This window comes from Oryctolagus cuniculus, chromosome 18 (assembly GCF_964237555.1).
Source record: "Oryctolagus cuniculus chromosome 18, mOryCun1.1, whole genome shotgun sequence".
In the NCBI taxonomy this organism is placed as follows: Eukaryota; Metazoa; Chordata; class Mammalia; order Lagomorpha; family Leporidae; genus Oryctolagus; species Oryctolagus cuniculus.
In genome coordinates, this window is record NC_091449.1 from 9,178,448 (window position 1) to 9,197,363 (window position 18,916).

The window sequence follows — 18,916 nt, forward strand, 5'->3', positions numbered from 1 at the left end:
TTCACTAAGTTCCAAAAAAATTTCTTGGTAAGAACAAAGTGAAAAAACCTTTGAGTATTGTGAAATGCATTATGGAAACATAAAGTCAAAATTCAGTTATTCTGAAGAATAACAAAATTACCAAACCTCTAGAGAGCTGGTAGCACTTCTTAAAGAAAAGACGCCAATGATACCCGACTTAAAATGTTAAAAATCAGAACAGAGAACTTAAAAATATTTTAAATGATGATATTGTGACTATGCCAATAAATTTGGAGTTGAGACATATGGAAAAATCCCCAGAAAACATGACTCACCAAAAATACATTAGAATTATTGATAGTCACAAATGTGCAAAGTTCCCCGTGAAAAAATATCATTCCACCAGGATTCTCAAAGAATACTTCAATGGTGACAAATAAACAATGTCTACAAACTGCTCCTATAGACAGAAGAAGAGTAGTCTCTTAATCACATAATATAGTGAGCACAACACTGATAGCAACACATAATAAAGCCTTAAAAGTATAGAGATGGGACCATCTACTCCAAAAGTCAAATGAAGAAAAACCTACTCAAATTCATTTTAAAGTGAATTCAGTGCTCTCCAAAATGAGTCTAGCAACAGACCAAGAGAATTACCCACATAGCAAGGGTAAGGTGGGAACCATTTTACTGAAAAAACAGAGGCTCAGAAACTACTAAGACTTCTGAGGGGCCAGCACTGTGGCATAGCGGCTAAATTCACTGCCTGCAATGCTGGCATCCCATATGGGCGCCAGTTCGAGAACTGATTGCTCCACTTCTGATCCAGCTCTCTGCTATGACCTGGGAAAGTGGTAGAAGATATCCCAAGTCCTTGTACCCATGTGGGAGACCTGGAAGAAACTCCTGGCTCTCGGCTTCAGATAGGCTCAGCTCCTACCATTTCAGCCCATCTGGGGAGTGAACCAGCAATGGAAAACCTCTCTCTCTCTCTCTCTCTCTCTCTCTCTCTCTCTTTCTCTGCCTCTCCTTCTCTCTCTGAGTAACTCTTTAAAATAAATAAATAAATACATCTTTAAAAAAAGACTTTTGAAGGTACCTAGTACCTTACACATCTTGAACTATTTCTTCTTCTTTTTTTTTTATTTTGACAGGTAGCGTTATAGACAGTGAGAGAGAGAGACAGAGAGAAAGGTCTTCCTTCCATTGATTCACTTCCCAAATGGCCACTACAGCTGGGGCTTCACCGTCCCGAAGCCAGGAGCCTGGTACTTCTTCCTGGCCACGGCAGAGAGCTGGACTGGAAGAGGAGCAACCGGGACTAGAACAGAGTGCCCATATGGAATGCCAGTGCCAGAGGTGGATGATTAGTCAAGTGAGCCAAGGTGCCGGCCCCCTTGAACTCTTTCAACTTCTTTCCACTCTAAATCTTTTGCTATTATCAACATTACAAAGAAGCTGAATTTCAATTTCCTCTGAATTTGACAATTTACTTAAGCACTTGGTGAAGTGATGGCAATCTAACTTTAGCAGATGAGACATGTGTTTATACTACCTCAAAAGGATATTTTAATTTCTGTAAAGGAAGTGTGCTTTCTGAATGCTTTGTCCTACATTATACCATGCAGTAGAACAAAGAGAAAGTGAGGGGTAAAGTTAGCATTATGAAGATAGGTGTAAGATTAACCACAGTTGTAGTATAAAGAAAAAAATAAATCCAAACTTCCACTGATACATGAAATACTCTGCTCTATTCAATATATAAAAATTGTTTAATTTACATCTTAGAGCAAAAAAAAAAAGGCTTCACTTTGCATGATAAAAATCTGCAATGTCAATGCTATCATATAATGCTTAAATAATAAAAATTCTTGTTGTGAGTTTGGATATGAATAAAAATATCTGCTATTTCCACTTTTATTCATACATTTGCAAGGGTCTACTTTTAAAAAGAGAATAATATTAATATCTTTGCAAAGAAATTAACAGCCTTTTATCCTTGAGTGTCAGTCTTAAGAAAGATATTCATAGAGACAATGACTAAATTACTTAAACGATTTGAGAATGCTTCAAGGTTACTGAGAACAAAGTCAGTATAAGATATTTAGATTTCTAAAAATTAAAGATTGATACTCTTTACATAACACAGACATGAAAAATGTCACAGTTCATAAAGGAAAATACCTAATTAGAAATTATATTAATTGGTCTAAATGTGACTAAAAACTTTTTAAATTAAAATGTGTATACATTAATTTGAAATGAAGGTAATAACTAGAAACAGAATGATGCTGTAAAAGCAAAAGAAAATCGCAGCAAAACAAGAAAGGAAATTAGAGAATGAAACTAGAGGCACACTCATTCCAATGCCATAAACATCCAGGTACATACCGAAGAGCAGAGCTTAGGGCAGAAGTGAAGAACACTCCACTCAGTGGATAGATCAATGAGAGATCTGGAGAGCTTCAGATACTGAGAATAAAAAGAATGAAGAAGTGAAAAAAATGGAGGGATGACAAGAAAAGTAAGAACATACAGGTAAAGTTCACAGAAAATGCTGGAAGGATGAATCTGAAGACAACAAAAGGATGCGGTGTGAGCAGGCAGCGGGGAGAGGCCTCGCTGCCCTCCCACCCCCAGGCTAAGGGTAAAGGGTCCTTACTGGTGGTGTCCTGGAAAGGCTGAGCTGCCCAAAACTTACTGTGGATCAGGCCCGGGTGGGCTGGACGTCTCCTCCCTGTGGACACCGGTCATCTTGTCACCTGCTGACACCTCCATCACCTTGTTTATTGTCATCACTTTGATGCCCCCAGGAGAGTTCCAAATCACCCTCCCAGATGCACAATGAACCATGAGTGCAAAACAGGCGTTTGGGGCTGAGTTTTCCCAAGCTGAACATCAGAAAGTAAACTTCAGGATGATGTCACCAGAAGTTCATCTCCACACAGCTGCTGGCAATCATGATCTCACTATTGGTTTCTGAATGTTCTTATTCAAGAATGATGCTTGACTTTATTTTCTCTCTCCAATTTGCGGTTATTTTTTAGAATTTGTTTTCCCCTCTATGAATCCTGTTAATGTCTTTTTGGGGAATTTATTATTTAAAAATTTATCTCTGTGAGTGAGATCCCAGTGGAAAGAACAGGTCTTCAAAGAAGGAGGCACCTTTCTCTGAAGGGAGGAGAGAACCTCCACTTTGACTATGACCTTGTCTAAACAAGATAAGAGTCGGTGAACTCAGAGGGCTTCCATAGCCTTGGAAACTCATGACTGGAGCATAGGGAGATTACTGATGCCATAGACAGGAGTGTCAATTGGTAAAGTCAACAACAGGAGTCACTGTGCACTTTCTCCTCATGTAGGATCTCTGTCCTTAATGTGCTGTGCATTGAGATTTAATGCTATAATGAGTACTCAAACAATATATTTCACTTTGTGTTTCTATGGGGGTGCAAACTGTTGAAATCTTTACTTAATGCATACTAAACTGATCTTCTGTAAAAAAAAAAAAAAAGAAATTATCAACTCCCAACTTGACTCTCACTGGGATTAAACATGACAATAGGTCTGATCTGATTTCATCATCATTTAAAAAAATCATCTATTATTTTTCACTTTATGTTTCTGTGTGGGAGCAAACTGTTGAAATCCTTACTTAATGTATACTAAGCTGATCTTCTGTATATTAAGATAATCGAAAATGAATCTTGATGTGAATGGAAGGGGAGAGGGAGTGGGAAAGGGGAGGGTTGTGGGTGGGAGGGACGTTATGGGGGGGAAGCCATTGTAATCCATAAGTCGTACTTTGGAAATTTATATTCATTAAATAAAAGTTAAAAAATTATTTATTTATTTGAAAGGCAGAATGAGAGATTATCTTTCATCTGCTGGTTCATTGCCCATTGCCAAAATGACAGGCTGGGCCAGGCTGGAGCCAGGAATTCCATCCTTGTGGAATTGCTTGGGCCCAAGTGCTTGGGCCAACCTCTTCTGTTTTCTCAGGAAAGTTACAAAGAAGTTGCTTTGAACCTGAGGCAGCTGACACTCAGGGTGATGCTGGCTTAAAACCAGGAGATTAACCTTCTGCACACAATACTGTCCCCTGCTGTACTTGTTCTAGTACCATTGTTTTCTTACAGGGTTCTATTTCAATCTTCACACTTAAAGGAAAATAGGCTTGATAAATGTCACTCTCCCTCACTTCCTCCCTCACACCAGAGACACCGATGCAGAAGTATTGCTGAGTCTCCCCCTGATTCCTCACAAAAAAGCTGACAGACAAGACACAGGGAGCAGCTTGTGAAACAGATAAGGTGATTCTGAAAAGCCCCCTACTTCTTACTGGTAGCAAGCCTCCTTCCCCACTGGCAGCAAGTTCTCTCTCTCTTTTTTTTTTAAGTTTTTACTTATGTACTTGAGAGGTAAAGTTACAGACAGTGAAAGGAGAGACAGAGAAAAAGGTCTTCCATACAGAAGTTCACCCCACAAATGGCTGCAACAGGAAGAGTTTTGTTGATCTAAAGCCAGGAGCCAGGAGCCAGGAGTTTCATCCATGACTTCCACACAAGTGCAGGGGCCCAAGCACTTGGGCCATCTTCCACTGTTGTTCCAGGCCATAGCAGAGACCTGGATTGGAAGAAGAGCAGCCAGGATGAGAACTGGGCCCCATAAGGGATGCCAGTGCAGGGCCACAGGCAGAGGATAAACTGACTGTGCCACAGTGCTGGCCCAAAGTTCACTCTTCAGCCAGATAAAAACCCAGCCCTACACATGCCCTGTGCACAGCCTCTTCACAAGAACAGACTGTCCCCACTCTTTGCTTCAGTAAAAGCACCTGTCTTTCTCGAGCTCGGGCTCCATCTCCTTATTCTGTCTCATGTCTGGGGGTTACGAAAGGCCAGAACCCCAAGATATTCCAAACCTGACATTTGTTTACATAATGGATTTCAGAGGAAGGAATTTTAGTTTACTTTCTCTAAGAGCATATGTAAAAATACTATTCTTCAGGATGAATGTATTAAGAAGTGAGAAATGAGTAATTTTTCTATTCAATGATTTATTTTGGGGCTGATGCTGTGGCATGGAAGGTAACGTTGCCACCTGTGGCACCAGCACCCCATATGGGTACTGGTTCCAATCCCTACTGTTCTACTTTCCATCCAGCTCCCTGCTGATGTGCCCGGGAAAGCAGCAGAAGATGGCCCAAGTGCTTGGGCTCCTACACCCATGTAGGAGAACTTGGAAGAAACTCCATCTCTTGGCTTCAGCCTGGCACAGCCCTGGCCATTGTGGCTATTTGGGAAGTGATCCAGCAGATGGAAGACCTCTGTCTCTGTAATTCTTTCTATAAATAATTTTAAAAATATTTATTTCTAGTCCATATCTCATTATACCTGTACTCAGATCACAGGTGTCTAAATGAATTAAACTCTTGAATCTTGTGTTCACTGCACAGTTGCTTTTACCAATTGCCTCATGTGTGCTGGAGAAACACGAGTATTTTGAGTTCTGTGGGAATTACTGTTCTATGGTTTTAAGTGTCTTGTTCACATTTCTGACATCACTGTGTTGTTTTGGGTTGTTTTTCTGTTCATGAGTAAAAAAGGCTGATGATTCCCACTGTGGTGTGGGATTTTTTTTCACTTTTATCATTGTATCATTTTATACCACTTATTAAATTTTATTAATTTCCATATACAAAGATAATACCTGTATTAAGATCATATCTGATATGTGGCAGTTAATTGAGAATAGAAATGTAGAGGAATGAAATGGTCACTTTGAAATACAACTGTCAGTTAGCACAGGTTTAAACACCTGTGAAACTGTGGTGCTCTTTTTTTTAACTTTTATTTATTTGAAAGTGTTACAGACAGGGAGAGGCAGAGGCAGAAAGAGAAACAGTGGTCTTCCATCTGCTGGTTCACTCCCAAATGTACACAAAGGCCAGGGCCGAGCCAGGCAGAAGCGAGGAGCCAGGAACTTTAACTGGGTCCTTTAAGTGGGTGCAGTGCCCCAAGAACTTGGGCCATATTCTGCTGTTTCATCCAGACACATTAGCAGAGAAATGGATCTGAAGTGCATTAGCTGAGACTCGAACTGGCAGCCACATGAGATGTGGCACTGCAGGCCATGGCTTACCCCACTACATGAAAATGCTAGCCTAAGTCTTCCCACTTTTTGCATTCCCATATTCATCTAGTCATGGTGATTTATTTTGATTCACAATATGTGGTATATGACACCCAGTTGCCATGGAAGGGTTGAATCAATGCTCCTACTTGGTAAATACAAATCACTAATGTACCTAATGCAAAATTGACATGGGTGGGTGTTTGGCCTGGCAGTGAAGATACCACTTGGGATACAGACATCCTGTAACCAAGTATCTAAGTCCAAATCCCAGCTCTGGGGCTTCCAATTATGGCTTCATTCTGATGCACACACTTGGAGGGAGCAGCTGTAACTCAAATAAATGGGTTTCTGCCACCCATGCAGAAGACCTGGCTTGAGTTCCTGGTTCCCAGCTTCACCCAGGCCCAGTAACTAGGTGCTGTAGGCATTTGGGGGACAGAACCTTCAGGTAGGAATATTTGTATATTTCTCTTTGTGTCTCTCTGACCCTCCCAAAAAAATAAAAATTATAACTTATAAAATATTCAGTGAGAAAAACAGAAGAGTTGAACAAAAATCTAAGAAGAATCAACATAATTATTTAAAATATCTCCAAAAATAATGACTTTTTTGTATGAGTTCTAAAACACATAGAGATAGAATCACTTGAAGACTGCAAAAACCCTTCTGAAAACCAGAAACACAGGAAACATTTAGTGAACCACGATGAAGGACTTGAAAAGTTTTGTTTGAAGGCCATCAAAGACATCAGTAAAAAGAAGACTTGTGGCCAGTGCCGCAGCTCACTAGGCTAATCCTCCACCTGTGGCATTGGCACCCCAGGTTCTAGTCCGGTATAGGGCGCTGGATTCTGTCTCGGTTGCTCCTCTTCCAATCCAGCTCTCTGCTGCGGCCCGGGAGTGCAGTGGAGGATGGCCCAGGTCCTTGGGCCCTGCACCCACATGGGAGACCAGGAGGAAGCACCTGACTCCTGGCTTTGGATCGGTGCGGTGCACCGGCCGCAGCGCGCTGGGCGCAGCGGCCATTGGAGGGTGAACCAACAGTAAAAGGAAGACCTTTCTCTCTGTCTCTCTCTCTCTCACTGTCTAACTCTGCCTCTCAAAAAAAAAAAAAAAAAGACTTGTGTAAGGCAAGTAATCATGATCCTAGTTGCAAAAATCCAGACAATGGGCAAGAAAGAAACATCCTGTAGGTGGCATTTTACTAGGATTTTACCATTGTTTTTGGAAGCACAATGCATTCTGAACCTACTTGAGCTGAATTCAGATTCTGTCACTTTGGGGGTGATCAGACAAATGGCACCAGACAGAATCAAAGGGAACCAATGTTCATAGGTTTCAAGGGGGCGGGGGAAGAGTTCCCCAGATTTACACTGCATGTGACCTGGTTCACTCATCACCTGTCACCTGAGGAAGATGAGGCAGAAACCACTCAAAAACAACTCTGTCATCTGGCATCAACTCTACTATAGTGCTGGCTTCTAATCATCTAAAAGAGAAAAGAAATCCTACGTGTAACAAACACCATCAATACAGAGTACTCGTCTTCCATTCTACCATTTGTGCCTTCAAGTTTCTTTGTAATTTAAGACTATATTAGTTGGAATTACTTGAAACTGTGTTGCCTAATATAGTCATCAATGTTAAATTTTTTAAAAAAGTATCCTATAGGGCCTGGCGCTCTGGCATAGCTGGTAAAAGCCACTGCCAGCAGTGCTGGCATCCCATATGGGCGCCAGTTTGAGACCTGGCTGCTCCACTTCTGATCCAGCTTCTGCTATGGCCTGTGAAAGCAGTAGCAGATGGCCCAGATCCTTGGGCCCTGCACCCACATGAGAGACCGGTGCTTGTGGCTGCATTTTCCCTAGCTGAGCAAACTTCAGAAAGTAGAATTCAGGCCGACACATGTTATCAGAAGTTCGTCTCTACACAGCTGGTGGCAATCACCCAAGCCCGTGACTTGATCAAGCCCTGGTGTTGAGTCCAGAAAATATGCTCACTCCTCCCCCAACCTGCCCTCGCAACTCCTCACCACAACCACTACAGTCATTGCTCGGTGCTGGGCACCCACGGATTGCTGTGGACTCCACCTGTCTGTTAAAATGTGTGTGACTCCATGTAAGAATGACCTTCTTCCCAGAACCTTCCAGACCTTCCACCTAACACAGGATGCAGACTACAGGCAGTGAGAAAATGAAATATATACATGCAAAGCAGCTTGGTTAATAGAATTCTGTTGGTAACTGTGAACACCTCCACCTGCTCCTTTTTAAAAATTTTTTATAGAAAACTTTTATTTAATAAATATAAATTTCATAAGTACAACTTTTGGATTATAGCAGTTCTTCCCCCCATACACATGCTCCCACCACAAACCATCCCACCTCCTACTCCCCCTCCCATCCCATTCTTCACTAAGATTCATTTTTAATCATCTTTATAGACAGAAGACCAACTCTAAGTAAAGAATACAACAGTTTGCACCCACACAGACACACAAAGTATAAAGTACTGTCTGAAGACGAGTTTTACTGTTTTCATAGTATAACACATTAAGGACAGAGGTTCTACATGGGGGACAAGTGTACAGTGACTCCTGTTGTTAATTTAACAATTGACACTCTCACTTATGACAACAGTGATCACCAGAACACTTGTCATGAGCTGTCAAGGCTATGGAAGCCTCTTAAGTCCACAAACTCTGACATTATTTAAACAAGGCCATAATCAAAGTGGAAGTTCTCCCCTCCCTTCAGAGAAAGGTAGCTTCTTCTTTGATGGCTCCTTCTTTCCACCAAGATCTCACTCACAGAGATCTTTCATGTAGGTCATTTTTTGCCACAGTGTCTCGGCTTTCCATGCCTAAAATACTCTCATGGGCTTTTTAGCCAGACCCAAATATCTTAAGTACTGATTCTGAGACTAGAGTGCTATTTAGGGCATTTGTAATTCTATGAGTCTGCTGTGTGGCCCATTTCCCACGTTGGATCATTCTCTCCTTTTTAATCCTATCCATTATTATTAGCAGACACTTGGTCTTATTTATGTGATCCAGTGACACTCCTATCTTTATGATCAGTTATGAATTTAAACCCATCACTTTAACTACTAAGATGTCATTGGTACCTGCCAACTTAATGGGATTTGGAGTCCCATGGCAAGTTTTTAGCTTTACCCTTAGGGGTAAGTCCAAGGGAACATGTGCCAAACTGTAAATCTCCTCTCTCTCTTATTCCGATTATTTCTAACAGGGATCAATTTTCAATTGGATTTAAACACCTAAGAATAATTCTGTGTTAAGAGTTCAACCAATGGTATTACCACCTGCTCTTAAAATAAACATGTCCCTCTTTCTCCCAAGCTACTCATTAGCCTTGGCTGATTTCCTATACATTTATTGAATTTCTAGCCCACAGCCCTCCATAGAGGCTGCACCTGTGCTCAGAAGGGAACAGCTCCATTTCAGAATTCAATACCCACACCCAGATAAAAGTCACATGCTGGGGAAGGTGCTGTGTCATAGTGGGTAAAGCCACCACCAGTGGCGCTGACATCCCATACAGGCACAGGTTTGATCAAAGCTGCTCCACTTCTGATCCAGCTCTATCTTGTGGCCTGAGAAAGCAGTGTGAGATGGCCCAAGTCCTTGAGCCTCTACACCCTTGTGGGAGACCTGGAGGAAGCTCCTGGATACTGGCTTTGGATCAGCACAGCTCGAGGTGTTGTGGCCATTTGAGCAGTGAACCAGCGGATGGAAGACCTCTTTCTCTCTGTCTTTCCTTCTCAATTTGTGTAACTCTTTCAAGTAAATAAATAAATTTTTAAAATTTTTTTTGCAAATGGAAATAATTACAATAGGAACTGTCACAATGCAGGCAGCAGACCTACTTACTGGGTGGTGATGGGGAGGCCATTGGGTTTCTGGATGTGGCTGGTGCTGTTTCTTGTTCTGGGTGTTGTTTGTATGGGAAAACATGGAATTGCATAATTTGCTGAGTATCTGTTTAACTTCACAAAAGGTTAAGGGAAAATACACAGCACATTGGAAGGAAAGGACAACTAACACTGCAACCTTTATTGAACCTGGAGGATGGAGCAATAATATGTTTTCAACCTGTACTGATTAAGGAGAAGAGTGCAATGGGCAGAGGGAAGGTGGAAGGCCATCCAGGAGGCATCCACCTCTGCTTGTTCCAGAGGGACAGAAAGGAACCAGTGGAGGAAAGACCATTTCCCCAGGTGGGGATCACCACCCTTATAAGGCAGTAATGAAAATCTACCTGCTCCAACTCAGCCAATTTCTCTCATCTCTCTGAAAGTTCCTCTCAGGGTAAAGCACCAATGTTAGGGGCTCATGGAGAACACTGAGTGTTGTCCCAGGAAATGCATCTGAACTGCAAAATGCTGGAAGATAGTGAAAAAGAAACTATGGAAGAAAGAGGACCAATGCCCAGGAACCCTGGGGTAGGCAAGGTGGACTCCAGCAGGCACTAGACAGTGTAACTGCCACTGGTGTCACTCCAGCAGCAGTGACAGAGAGGCATGCATGGGTTCCAACTGCACATCACTCACTTGGAACACTCAGGATGTTACGTCGTTGAAAGAGAAATGGAAGAAACCAACCCATTATTGTTTTAAAGATTTATTTATTTATTTGAGAGACAGTTACAGACAGAAAGAGACAGAGACAAATATTTATTTATTTATTTATTTGAGAGACAGAGTTACAGACACAAAGAAAGACAGAGAGAAATCTTGCATCTGCTGGTTCACTCCACAAATGGCCCCAATGGCCAGAGCTAGCCAAATCTGAAGCCAGGAGCTTTTTCAGGTCTCCCTCATGGGTAATAGGGCCCTAGCACTTGGACACACTTCTACTGCTTTTCAGATGCAATAGCAGGGAGCTGGATCAGAAGTGGAGCAACTGGGACTCAAACTGTCACCCAAATCGGATGCCAGTGCCATAAGCATAGGCCTAACCTACTATCCACAGCACCAATATATAACTGTATTGAACTATCACACTGTATTCCATAAATACGTGCAATTAGTGTATGTCAATGAAAAATAAAAAGGGATGATTTGTTAAGAATTGATCCTGCCATTTATGACAACATAAATGAACCAAGAAGACATTAAGCTATGAGAAATTAGCATGCTTCCTCTGGGTTCCCCATATGGGTGTAGGGGCCCCAGAACATGAGCCATATTCTTCTGTTCTTCCCAGGCCTGTTAGCAGGAAACTTTATTGGAAGTGGAGCAGCCAGGATCAAGTGGTTGCTGTAGACTGCCACTTCCCTGCTAATCCACAGGCCAGCCAAATCTTCCTACTTACTGCTTACTGAGTATTATGATTAATGGTGAAATGAGTCTGTGACTACAGAGTGGATTAAAACTATGTTTCTGCAAAATTAATGAAGTACAGGGAGGAAGGGATGGGTACTGGGGCGGGGTGGAGCCAGGGAGTGTTGGAAGTGTGGTTGGAAGTATGGAATGCATAGCATCTGTTCTCTTCATATTGATGACCAAATTTTAACAGTTTAAAGAAATCCTTATATCCACTATGTGGTTCCAGCAAAACTTGTATGTGTGGTGACACATCAACAGCAGCAGTTGTGTACGGATTTAATTTTTGCCTAGATTGCAATCTTCCATTTTTCATCCTGAAACTTCATGGAACTTCCTGGATGCATCTTCTGTGAAACACACTCAATGCTCATGAAGTTTAATGACTCCCATATTCACACAGTCACCTAGAGTTATTTCAGTTCACACATGTGTGTTATATGACAACCAGTGCCATCGAAGGGTTGAGGCAATGCTACCACTTGGTAAATACAAAACACCAAAACCAAAATTTGTACCTAATACAAAACTGACAGGGCTGGGTGTGTGGCCTGGCAGTGAAGATGTCACTTGGCATGCAGACATCCTGCATCCAGGGTCTAAGTCCAAACCCAGCTCTGGGGATTCCCATTATGGATTCAGCCTGATGCACACGCTTTGAGAGAGTAGCTGATGACTCCAGTAAATGGGTTTCTGCCACCCACGTAGGAGACCTGGCCTGATTCCTGGATCCACCTTCACCCAGGTCTGGTAACTGGGTGCTGTGGGCATCTGGGGTAAGAACATGCAGGTAGGAGTATTTGATGGTCTGTCTATCTGTGTGTTTCTGATCCTCCAAAAAAAATTAAAACATAAAGCAGAGTGAACAGTCAAAAACAGGAAAGTTGAATGACCATTAAAGAAATTAACACATCTGTTAAAAAAAACCTCCAAAAATAATGATTTATTCTTCTGTGAGTTCTAAAACAAAGACAGAATCAGCTGAATACTGCAAAAACCCTTCCTGAACCAGAAACACAGGAAACATTCAGTGAACCACGATGCAGGACCTGAAGAGCTTTGTTGAAGCCCATCAATGACATCAGTAGAAAGGAGAATTGTGTAAGGCAAATACTCAAGATCCTAGTTGTAAAAATCCTTACAAGTTGTGGGGGAGAAACATCTTGTAGGTAGCATTTTACTAGAATTTTACCATTTTGTTTTGAAAGCACAATGCATTCTGAACCTGGTTGGGCTGAATTCAGATTCTGCCACTTTGGAGATGATCAGACGAGTGGCATCAGACACAATCAAAACCAATGCTCATGGGTTTCAGGGGGCGGGGGAAGAAGCCCGCAGATTTGCACTGCATGCGACCTGGTTCACTCATCATCTGTCACCTGAGGAACATGAGGCAGAAACCACTCAAAAAGGAAGCCACTTTTACCCACAAAAAACCACCTAAGCGGTGCTATAAAAAGATATATTCAAGAGGTATGGAGGTTTCCAGTTGTCAATACGACGTGTGTGTGTGTGTGTGTGTGTGTGTGTGTGTGTGTCACAGACTGAGTACTGCCCTGAAATGCAAACGCTGATGGCCCTGGGCCACGTGTGACTGTATTTGCAGATGAGGTCTCGAAGGAAGGAAAGTGACGGCTGCCGTGACGGGGGCTCTGGCCCCATCAGAGTTCTGTTCCTCAAGAGGAGGAGACCAGAGCTCCCCCTCTCCCCAGGAGGGCACAGCGACAAGATGGCCGCCAGCAGCCAGGGGGAGAGCGCTCCCACGGCCCGGCCACACTGGCGCCCTCATCCCAGATGCCAGCCTCACAAGCCTGAGAAAATCCATGTCTACGCTCTCAGCCTCCAAGTCCACCAGATTCTGTCAAAATGGCAACCTGGGGAGAACCCGTGGATGTGCAGGGCACGCATGCAGGAAATTTCAGTGAGGTTACCCTCACCCAGGGATTTCCTATGAATTAGCTCTGCGCTGGAAATAACTTGTGAATTGGGATTTTTACCAAGGGCAGAGGTGGTCTCAGCAAAGCCCTAGACAAAAAGGACTTCCACACTGCCTCGCCTGGGCGACAACGTACGGGTCCATCATTGACGTCACTGCTATGCATCCTCTGTGGAGCCTCCTGAGAGGCTCAGGGGCGGGAGCATCAGCTGACCCAGAAGTGGCGATTTCACCTGAGCAGCCAGAAGCCTGAGCAGGACAGTCCTCAGCGCTCTCAGCAGCCACTGGAGACACAGGACAGAGCCACAGCAACTGCATGATTTCCTCTGTGAATGTAGGGGCCACTCAGTAGGGACGCCTGGGACCAATGGGCGTGAGCGAGAGACCTGACAGGCACGGTGGTGGGGTCATTTGTCCAGAGTAGACACCACGGGGCACAGCCAGGGAGGGGTGAGGGGTGACGGCAGCTGTGCTGGTCTGGATCTGGGTGCTGGAGCCTGGGTGTGGACACAGTGAACATTCATAGAGCAAGAGAAACTGCCACGTACTGTGCTGCTTTAAAAAGGGAGTTCTTGAAAGATTGGAATCCAAGTCTTGGAGTCTTTGGACAGGCGAGGTGGAATTCCTTAGCCTTGCAAACAAAGATACAGGCAAAGGTTCAAGCTACAGTCACCAGTTCACCTCTGTCCCTGGGGACTGGAACTGACCACTGAGTAAGTAGGACAGAGAATTTGAGATGTGAGTGATGATACTGAGAAAAAACTGATGCTGGTTGAAAGGTTTTGCGAAGTAAATATACTGCAAAGCAGTGCACCATGGAGCTATGAGAAAGAATCAGGCCCCTGCTGATGAGTATTTAAATGTAGAGACACTTCTCACTGACATCCCAATCGATTGGATCCAAATAATAAATACATCAGAATAAGAAGGGGAGGGGATCATTATGGATCGATTTACACAGATGCTGGGAGGTGCCCCTGCATTGTACTCAATATTAAGTATTGAATCTCCCACAGCTTCACATCCTCTTAATCACCTCTGTTTTCACAGCACTTTTCACAGACACAACTATCTTTCCTGCATCATAGCCATTCTTTAGTGTTCTCTTTACTTGATTTTACCTTAGGGTCACTGTGGCACATTCAGCCTCTAGCTGAGTCCCTAAAATATGCAAGGTCAGTGTTATTTATTGAGTAGTTAAGGAAAGACTTTATGAATGACACAGTTTAACAGAAATAAAAGGTAATCCCAAATATGATTTTGTATTTTCTGGTAACTCAAAAGGACAAAATTCAAAATTCAAAAGGACAAAATCAAGCAGATAAAATTAGCTTAATGATACAAAACACATTCATTTCACCCATAATGTTACTGAACTGTGCAATCTATGTGAAGATTAATACATTTTGATTCACATTAACATTCCAACACATGAATGTTTTAAAATGATATGCATAGTTCCACTCAAACTAGCCCTATTTCAAGTGCCCCAGGGCCCTGTGGCTTCTTTTCCTCATATAAAACTTGATGGAGACTCCTCTGTTGAAGACGATGTCAGATCAGCCACTGAAAGCTCATGGACAAAAGGTCATTCTCATATTTGAAAGGAAGGAAGTCAGTTTGAGAATAATTTTGTTATGTTTCATCAGAAAAAAGGGGCAAAATGTTGGGTAGCATGATGATAAAATTCCACCAATACCCTCCAACCTTGCATTTTTCTCAGATGCATAAATTCCATAAAAGGTCAAACAGTTGTTTGACAAATAAAAGAACACAAAGCAAAATACCATCCAAAGGATTGTGTGGGTGGCTTTGTTTTCTGGAGATGTCTTGGAAGAGAGGCTGGAGGTGTGAATGTGCTGGGCCCTCCTGCGGTGTCTGTAGAGGATCCACACCATGTAGAGGCTGGACCAGATCATCAGTGCCAAGAACACTGCATCGTGAATCACCAAAATACTTATAAATGACCTTGAATCAAGGGCTTTGGGCTTCCTGGATTGACAATATGCATTAACATATCCCTGACCAAACATAGTGAAATTCAATTTGGCTCTTATAGTTTCAATGATGTGGATGTAGGTCAGCATGTTGATGATCCAGAAGAAAAGGAAAGAAGGGAAAATCCAGGTAGACAGCTTAGATTTCAGCCACGCCCATTTAGAATGACTGGGACTGATGGTGATGGCTTGAAAAGCACTCAGGAGAGGGGTGGTGCAGATGGAGAGACCCCGGGTGACTCTGTTTGTGTACAGAAAAGTTTGACAGCCAGTGTTATCTAAGAAACCTTTGATTCCAAAGGATGACATGATGTCTGGTATTGACTGGAATACAATGGTTACAATATTGACCACTGTCAGGTGCATGAAAAGGGAATCTATGGGCTTCTTCAGATGAGGCTCGATTAGGAGAGTGTAAATATAGATCATGAAGAGAAATGAATTTGCCAAGACACCAATAAAAATCTGACATATTAAAAAACAGCTATAAATTGTGTCACTTGGTGACATTATCTCAATGATGTTTAGATGTTTTAATTAGGATAATTTGACATCTTCTGGAAAATACATCATGAATCACTATGATACTTATAAATGACCTTGATTCTTGGTTTCCAATATTCCTGGATTGACAATATTCATTAACATATCTCTGAATGACCACAGTGAAATTCTATTTGGCTCTTACACTTTCAATGACATGAATATAGATCAGCATGTTGATGACACAATAAAAGAGTAGAGGGGAAAATTCACTTGGAGAGTTTAGATTTCAGCCATGCCCATTTAGAATGACTGGCACTGACAGTGATGGCCTGAAATACACTTAGAAGAAAGGTAGTACATATGGAAAGACCTCAAATCACTCTGGATACATACAGAAATGTTTGACAACCAGTATCATTAAACAAATTTTTGATTCCAAAGGATGACATGAGTTCTGGTATTGACTGGATCATTATAGTTGAAATATTGACTACTGTCAGATGCATGAAAATCCAGTCTATGGGTTTCTTCAGATGAGGCTCAATTACAAAGGTGTATGTATATATCATGAAGAGCAATGAGTTTGCCATGACAGCGATACAAATCTGACATATTAGAATAAAGCTATAAGTTGCATCACTTGGTAACATTATCTCAATGATGTTGTTAATTTTATAGATAGTTTAATTAGGTTAATTTGACATCCTATGAAAAATATCCAGATTATATTCTGAAATTATGAAAAAAATGGAGTTTGTTGAAGAATATGATGATTAACAGCTCTAGGAGACAGGTGGACAAATGTTCAAATCTTCTATATTTCAGACCCAACTGTGGTAATTCCAGGGACTGAACTTCAGGCATCCTTTGAATGTCAGAGTATAGTTATACATGATATGGAGACGGTGGACATCAAATACTCACATCCTACTTTCTTGTCTACTGCACGAGGACGCGTTGGCATCTATGAATGAAAAATTTGCTTGAGATGCTTTCTTCAGAGAACAAGACTGCTTGTTATGGCTAAACCCAAGTACACAGTCTCACCTTTCTGAAGAATATTCTACTCCTAATGCATGAAGAGTAGTGTGTTTGCACTCCTTTCTTAGAATTCACACTGCCTTCACAATTATTTCAAACCAGAACATTTTTAAGATTTAATTTCAGGCTAGTTTTAAACACTCATGTATTATGCCAATCAAAAATAAAATTAATCGAGGCTGGCACTGTGGCACAGCAGGTAAAGCTGCCTCCTGCAGTACCAGCATCCCATATGGGCGCCGGTTGGAGTCCTGGCAATTCAACTTCCAATCCAGCTCTTTACTATGGCCTGCGAACACAGTAGAAGATGGCTCAAGTCCTTGGGCCCCTGAAACCACATGGGAGACCTGGAGGAATCTCCTGTCTCCTGGCTTTGGGTCAGCACAGCTCCAGATTTTGCATCATGTGGTAATGCAGGGAGTGAACCAATAGGTGGAGGATCGATCTCTCTCTCTCTCCCTACCACCCTCTTCCTCTGTTTAACTCTGCCTTTAAATATTTAAATAAATCTTAAAGGCTGGCACTGTGGCACAGTAGATTACTGCCTTGGCCTGAAGTGCCTACATCCCATATGGGCACAGATTTGAGACCCGGTTTCTCCACTTCCAGCTCTCTGCTATGGCCTGGGAAAGTAGTAGAAGATGGTCCAAGTCCTTGGGCCTCTGCACCCATGTGGAAGAACTGGAAGAAGCTGCTGGCCCTGCCTTGGATTGGCAAAGTCCCGGCCATTGCAGCCATCTGGGGAGTGAAAAATCTGATGGAAGACCTCTCTCTATCTCTCTCTCTCTCTCTCACTCTCACTCTGACACTCTCTCTCTGTGTAACTCTGACTTTCAAATAAAAATTAATAAATCTTTGAAAAAATATTTAAATAAACCTCAAAAAAAGAAAAGAAAATGTAGTAGGTACTTCAAAGTCTAAAAAGGGCACCCAGGAGGACAGAGCAGGTCTCCAAACACAGCTCTGTGGAGCACTCACTAGGAGGGCAGGGGGGAGCTGCTGGGAACATCCACAGGCCCTGGGTGGTTGATCAAGGTTGGTCTGTGTGGGGGAACCTGCAGAAGTGTCAGAGTAGCACCAACACTGAGGGAACTGCAGCCCTGGGTACATGCATGGCCCTGGGGGCCCTGGAGGCCCTGGGGGAATATGAGTGGGAAGCTGTAGCCCATGGGGAGCTACACTGAGTCCGATGACTTAATATTAAATGAAAGAAGTCCAAAGTCCCACTGCTACCATTCCAAACTCTAGTAGGATCTCTTTTGGCTGAGTCTGCTGAAGGGCTTTACAAGGAAGCAAATCAAGGAGTTTCTGGAAAAATGTGGCTCTCAGTCTTAGGAACAAGGAAGTGTCCAACTGAGGGACTGAAGCCAAGGTCAGTCTGCTCACCTGTCAGCTCATACCTTTTTATGCTCTCTTACTTGGCATTGCTGGCAAGAGCAAACTCATACTCACGAACATTCTACACAGTCATCCCTCAGAGCACTGAAACTCTGCCAAACACTCCACAACAGAGGATAATAAAAAATCACACATGATTCCATTCCTGTGCTAGCCATTCTTTTTACAATTTCTGATATCTGTAAACTAAATTCTGTTATATAGGATTTTTAATTTAACAGATATGATGTTGGATATTAGGAGATATGAACTATAAACAAAGCAAAATTCTTATTGTTCACTGACAGTTAACATAAAGAAAGACTGGCAGATCAATACATAGACCTGTTTCTAATTCATTTTGTCTATATAAAAATACTAAATATATATTCATTTTGTCTGTATATACAAATAGATATGCACAAAAATACACAAGCAAACAAGAATGAGAGATGAAAGTTGTACTAAAATAAAAATGCAAAATATATAGGAATGATGAAGAAGAAAACAGACTATTCAAAAAAGAGTAGACTAAATAAATGACAATAGAAATAAAAGAGGAAACACTGCAACTGATACCACAGAAATAGAAACGATCATAACAGCTTATTACATCAAATGCTAAACAAACAAAC

At 42.1% G+C, this 18,916-nt stretch overlaps 1 protein-coding gene across 1 annotated transcript; it reads right to left on the minus strand.

Moving 5' to 3' along the window:
- Positions 1 to 14,954: 14,954 nt before the first annotated feature.
- Positions 14,955 to 15,806, minus strand: ORYCUNV1R1622 (vomeronasal 1 receptor oryCunV1R1622). Its single transcript, NM_001167309.1, is given in 1 exon segment — positions 14,955 to 15,806. A coding segment is annotated over 1 exon segment (852 nt).
- Between the last annotated feature and the right edge of the window lie 3,110 nt (positions 15,807 to 18,916).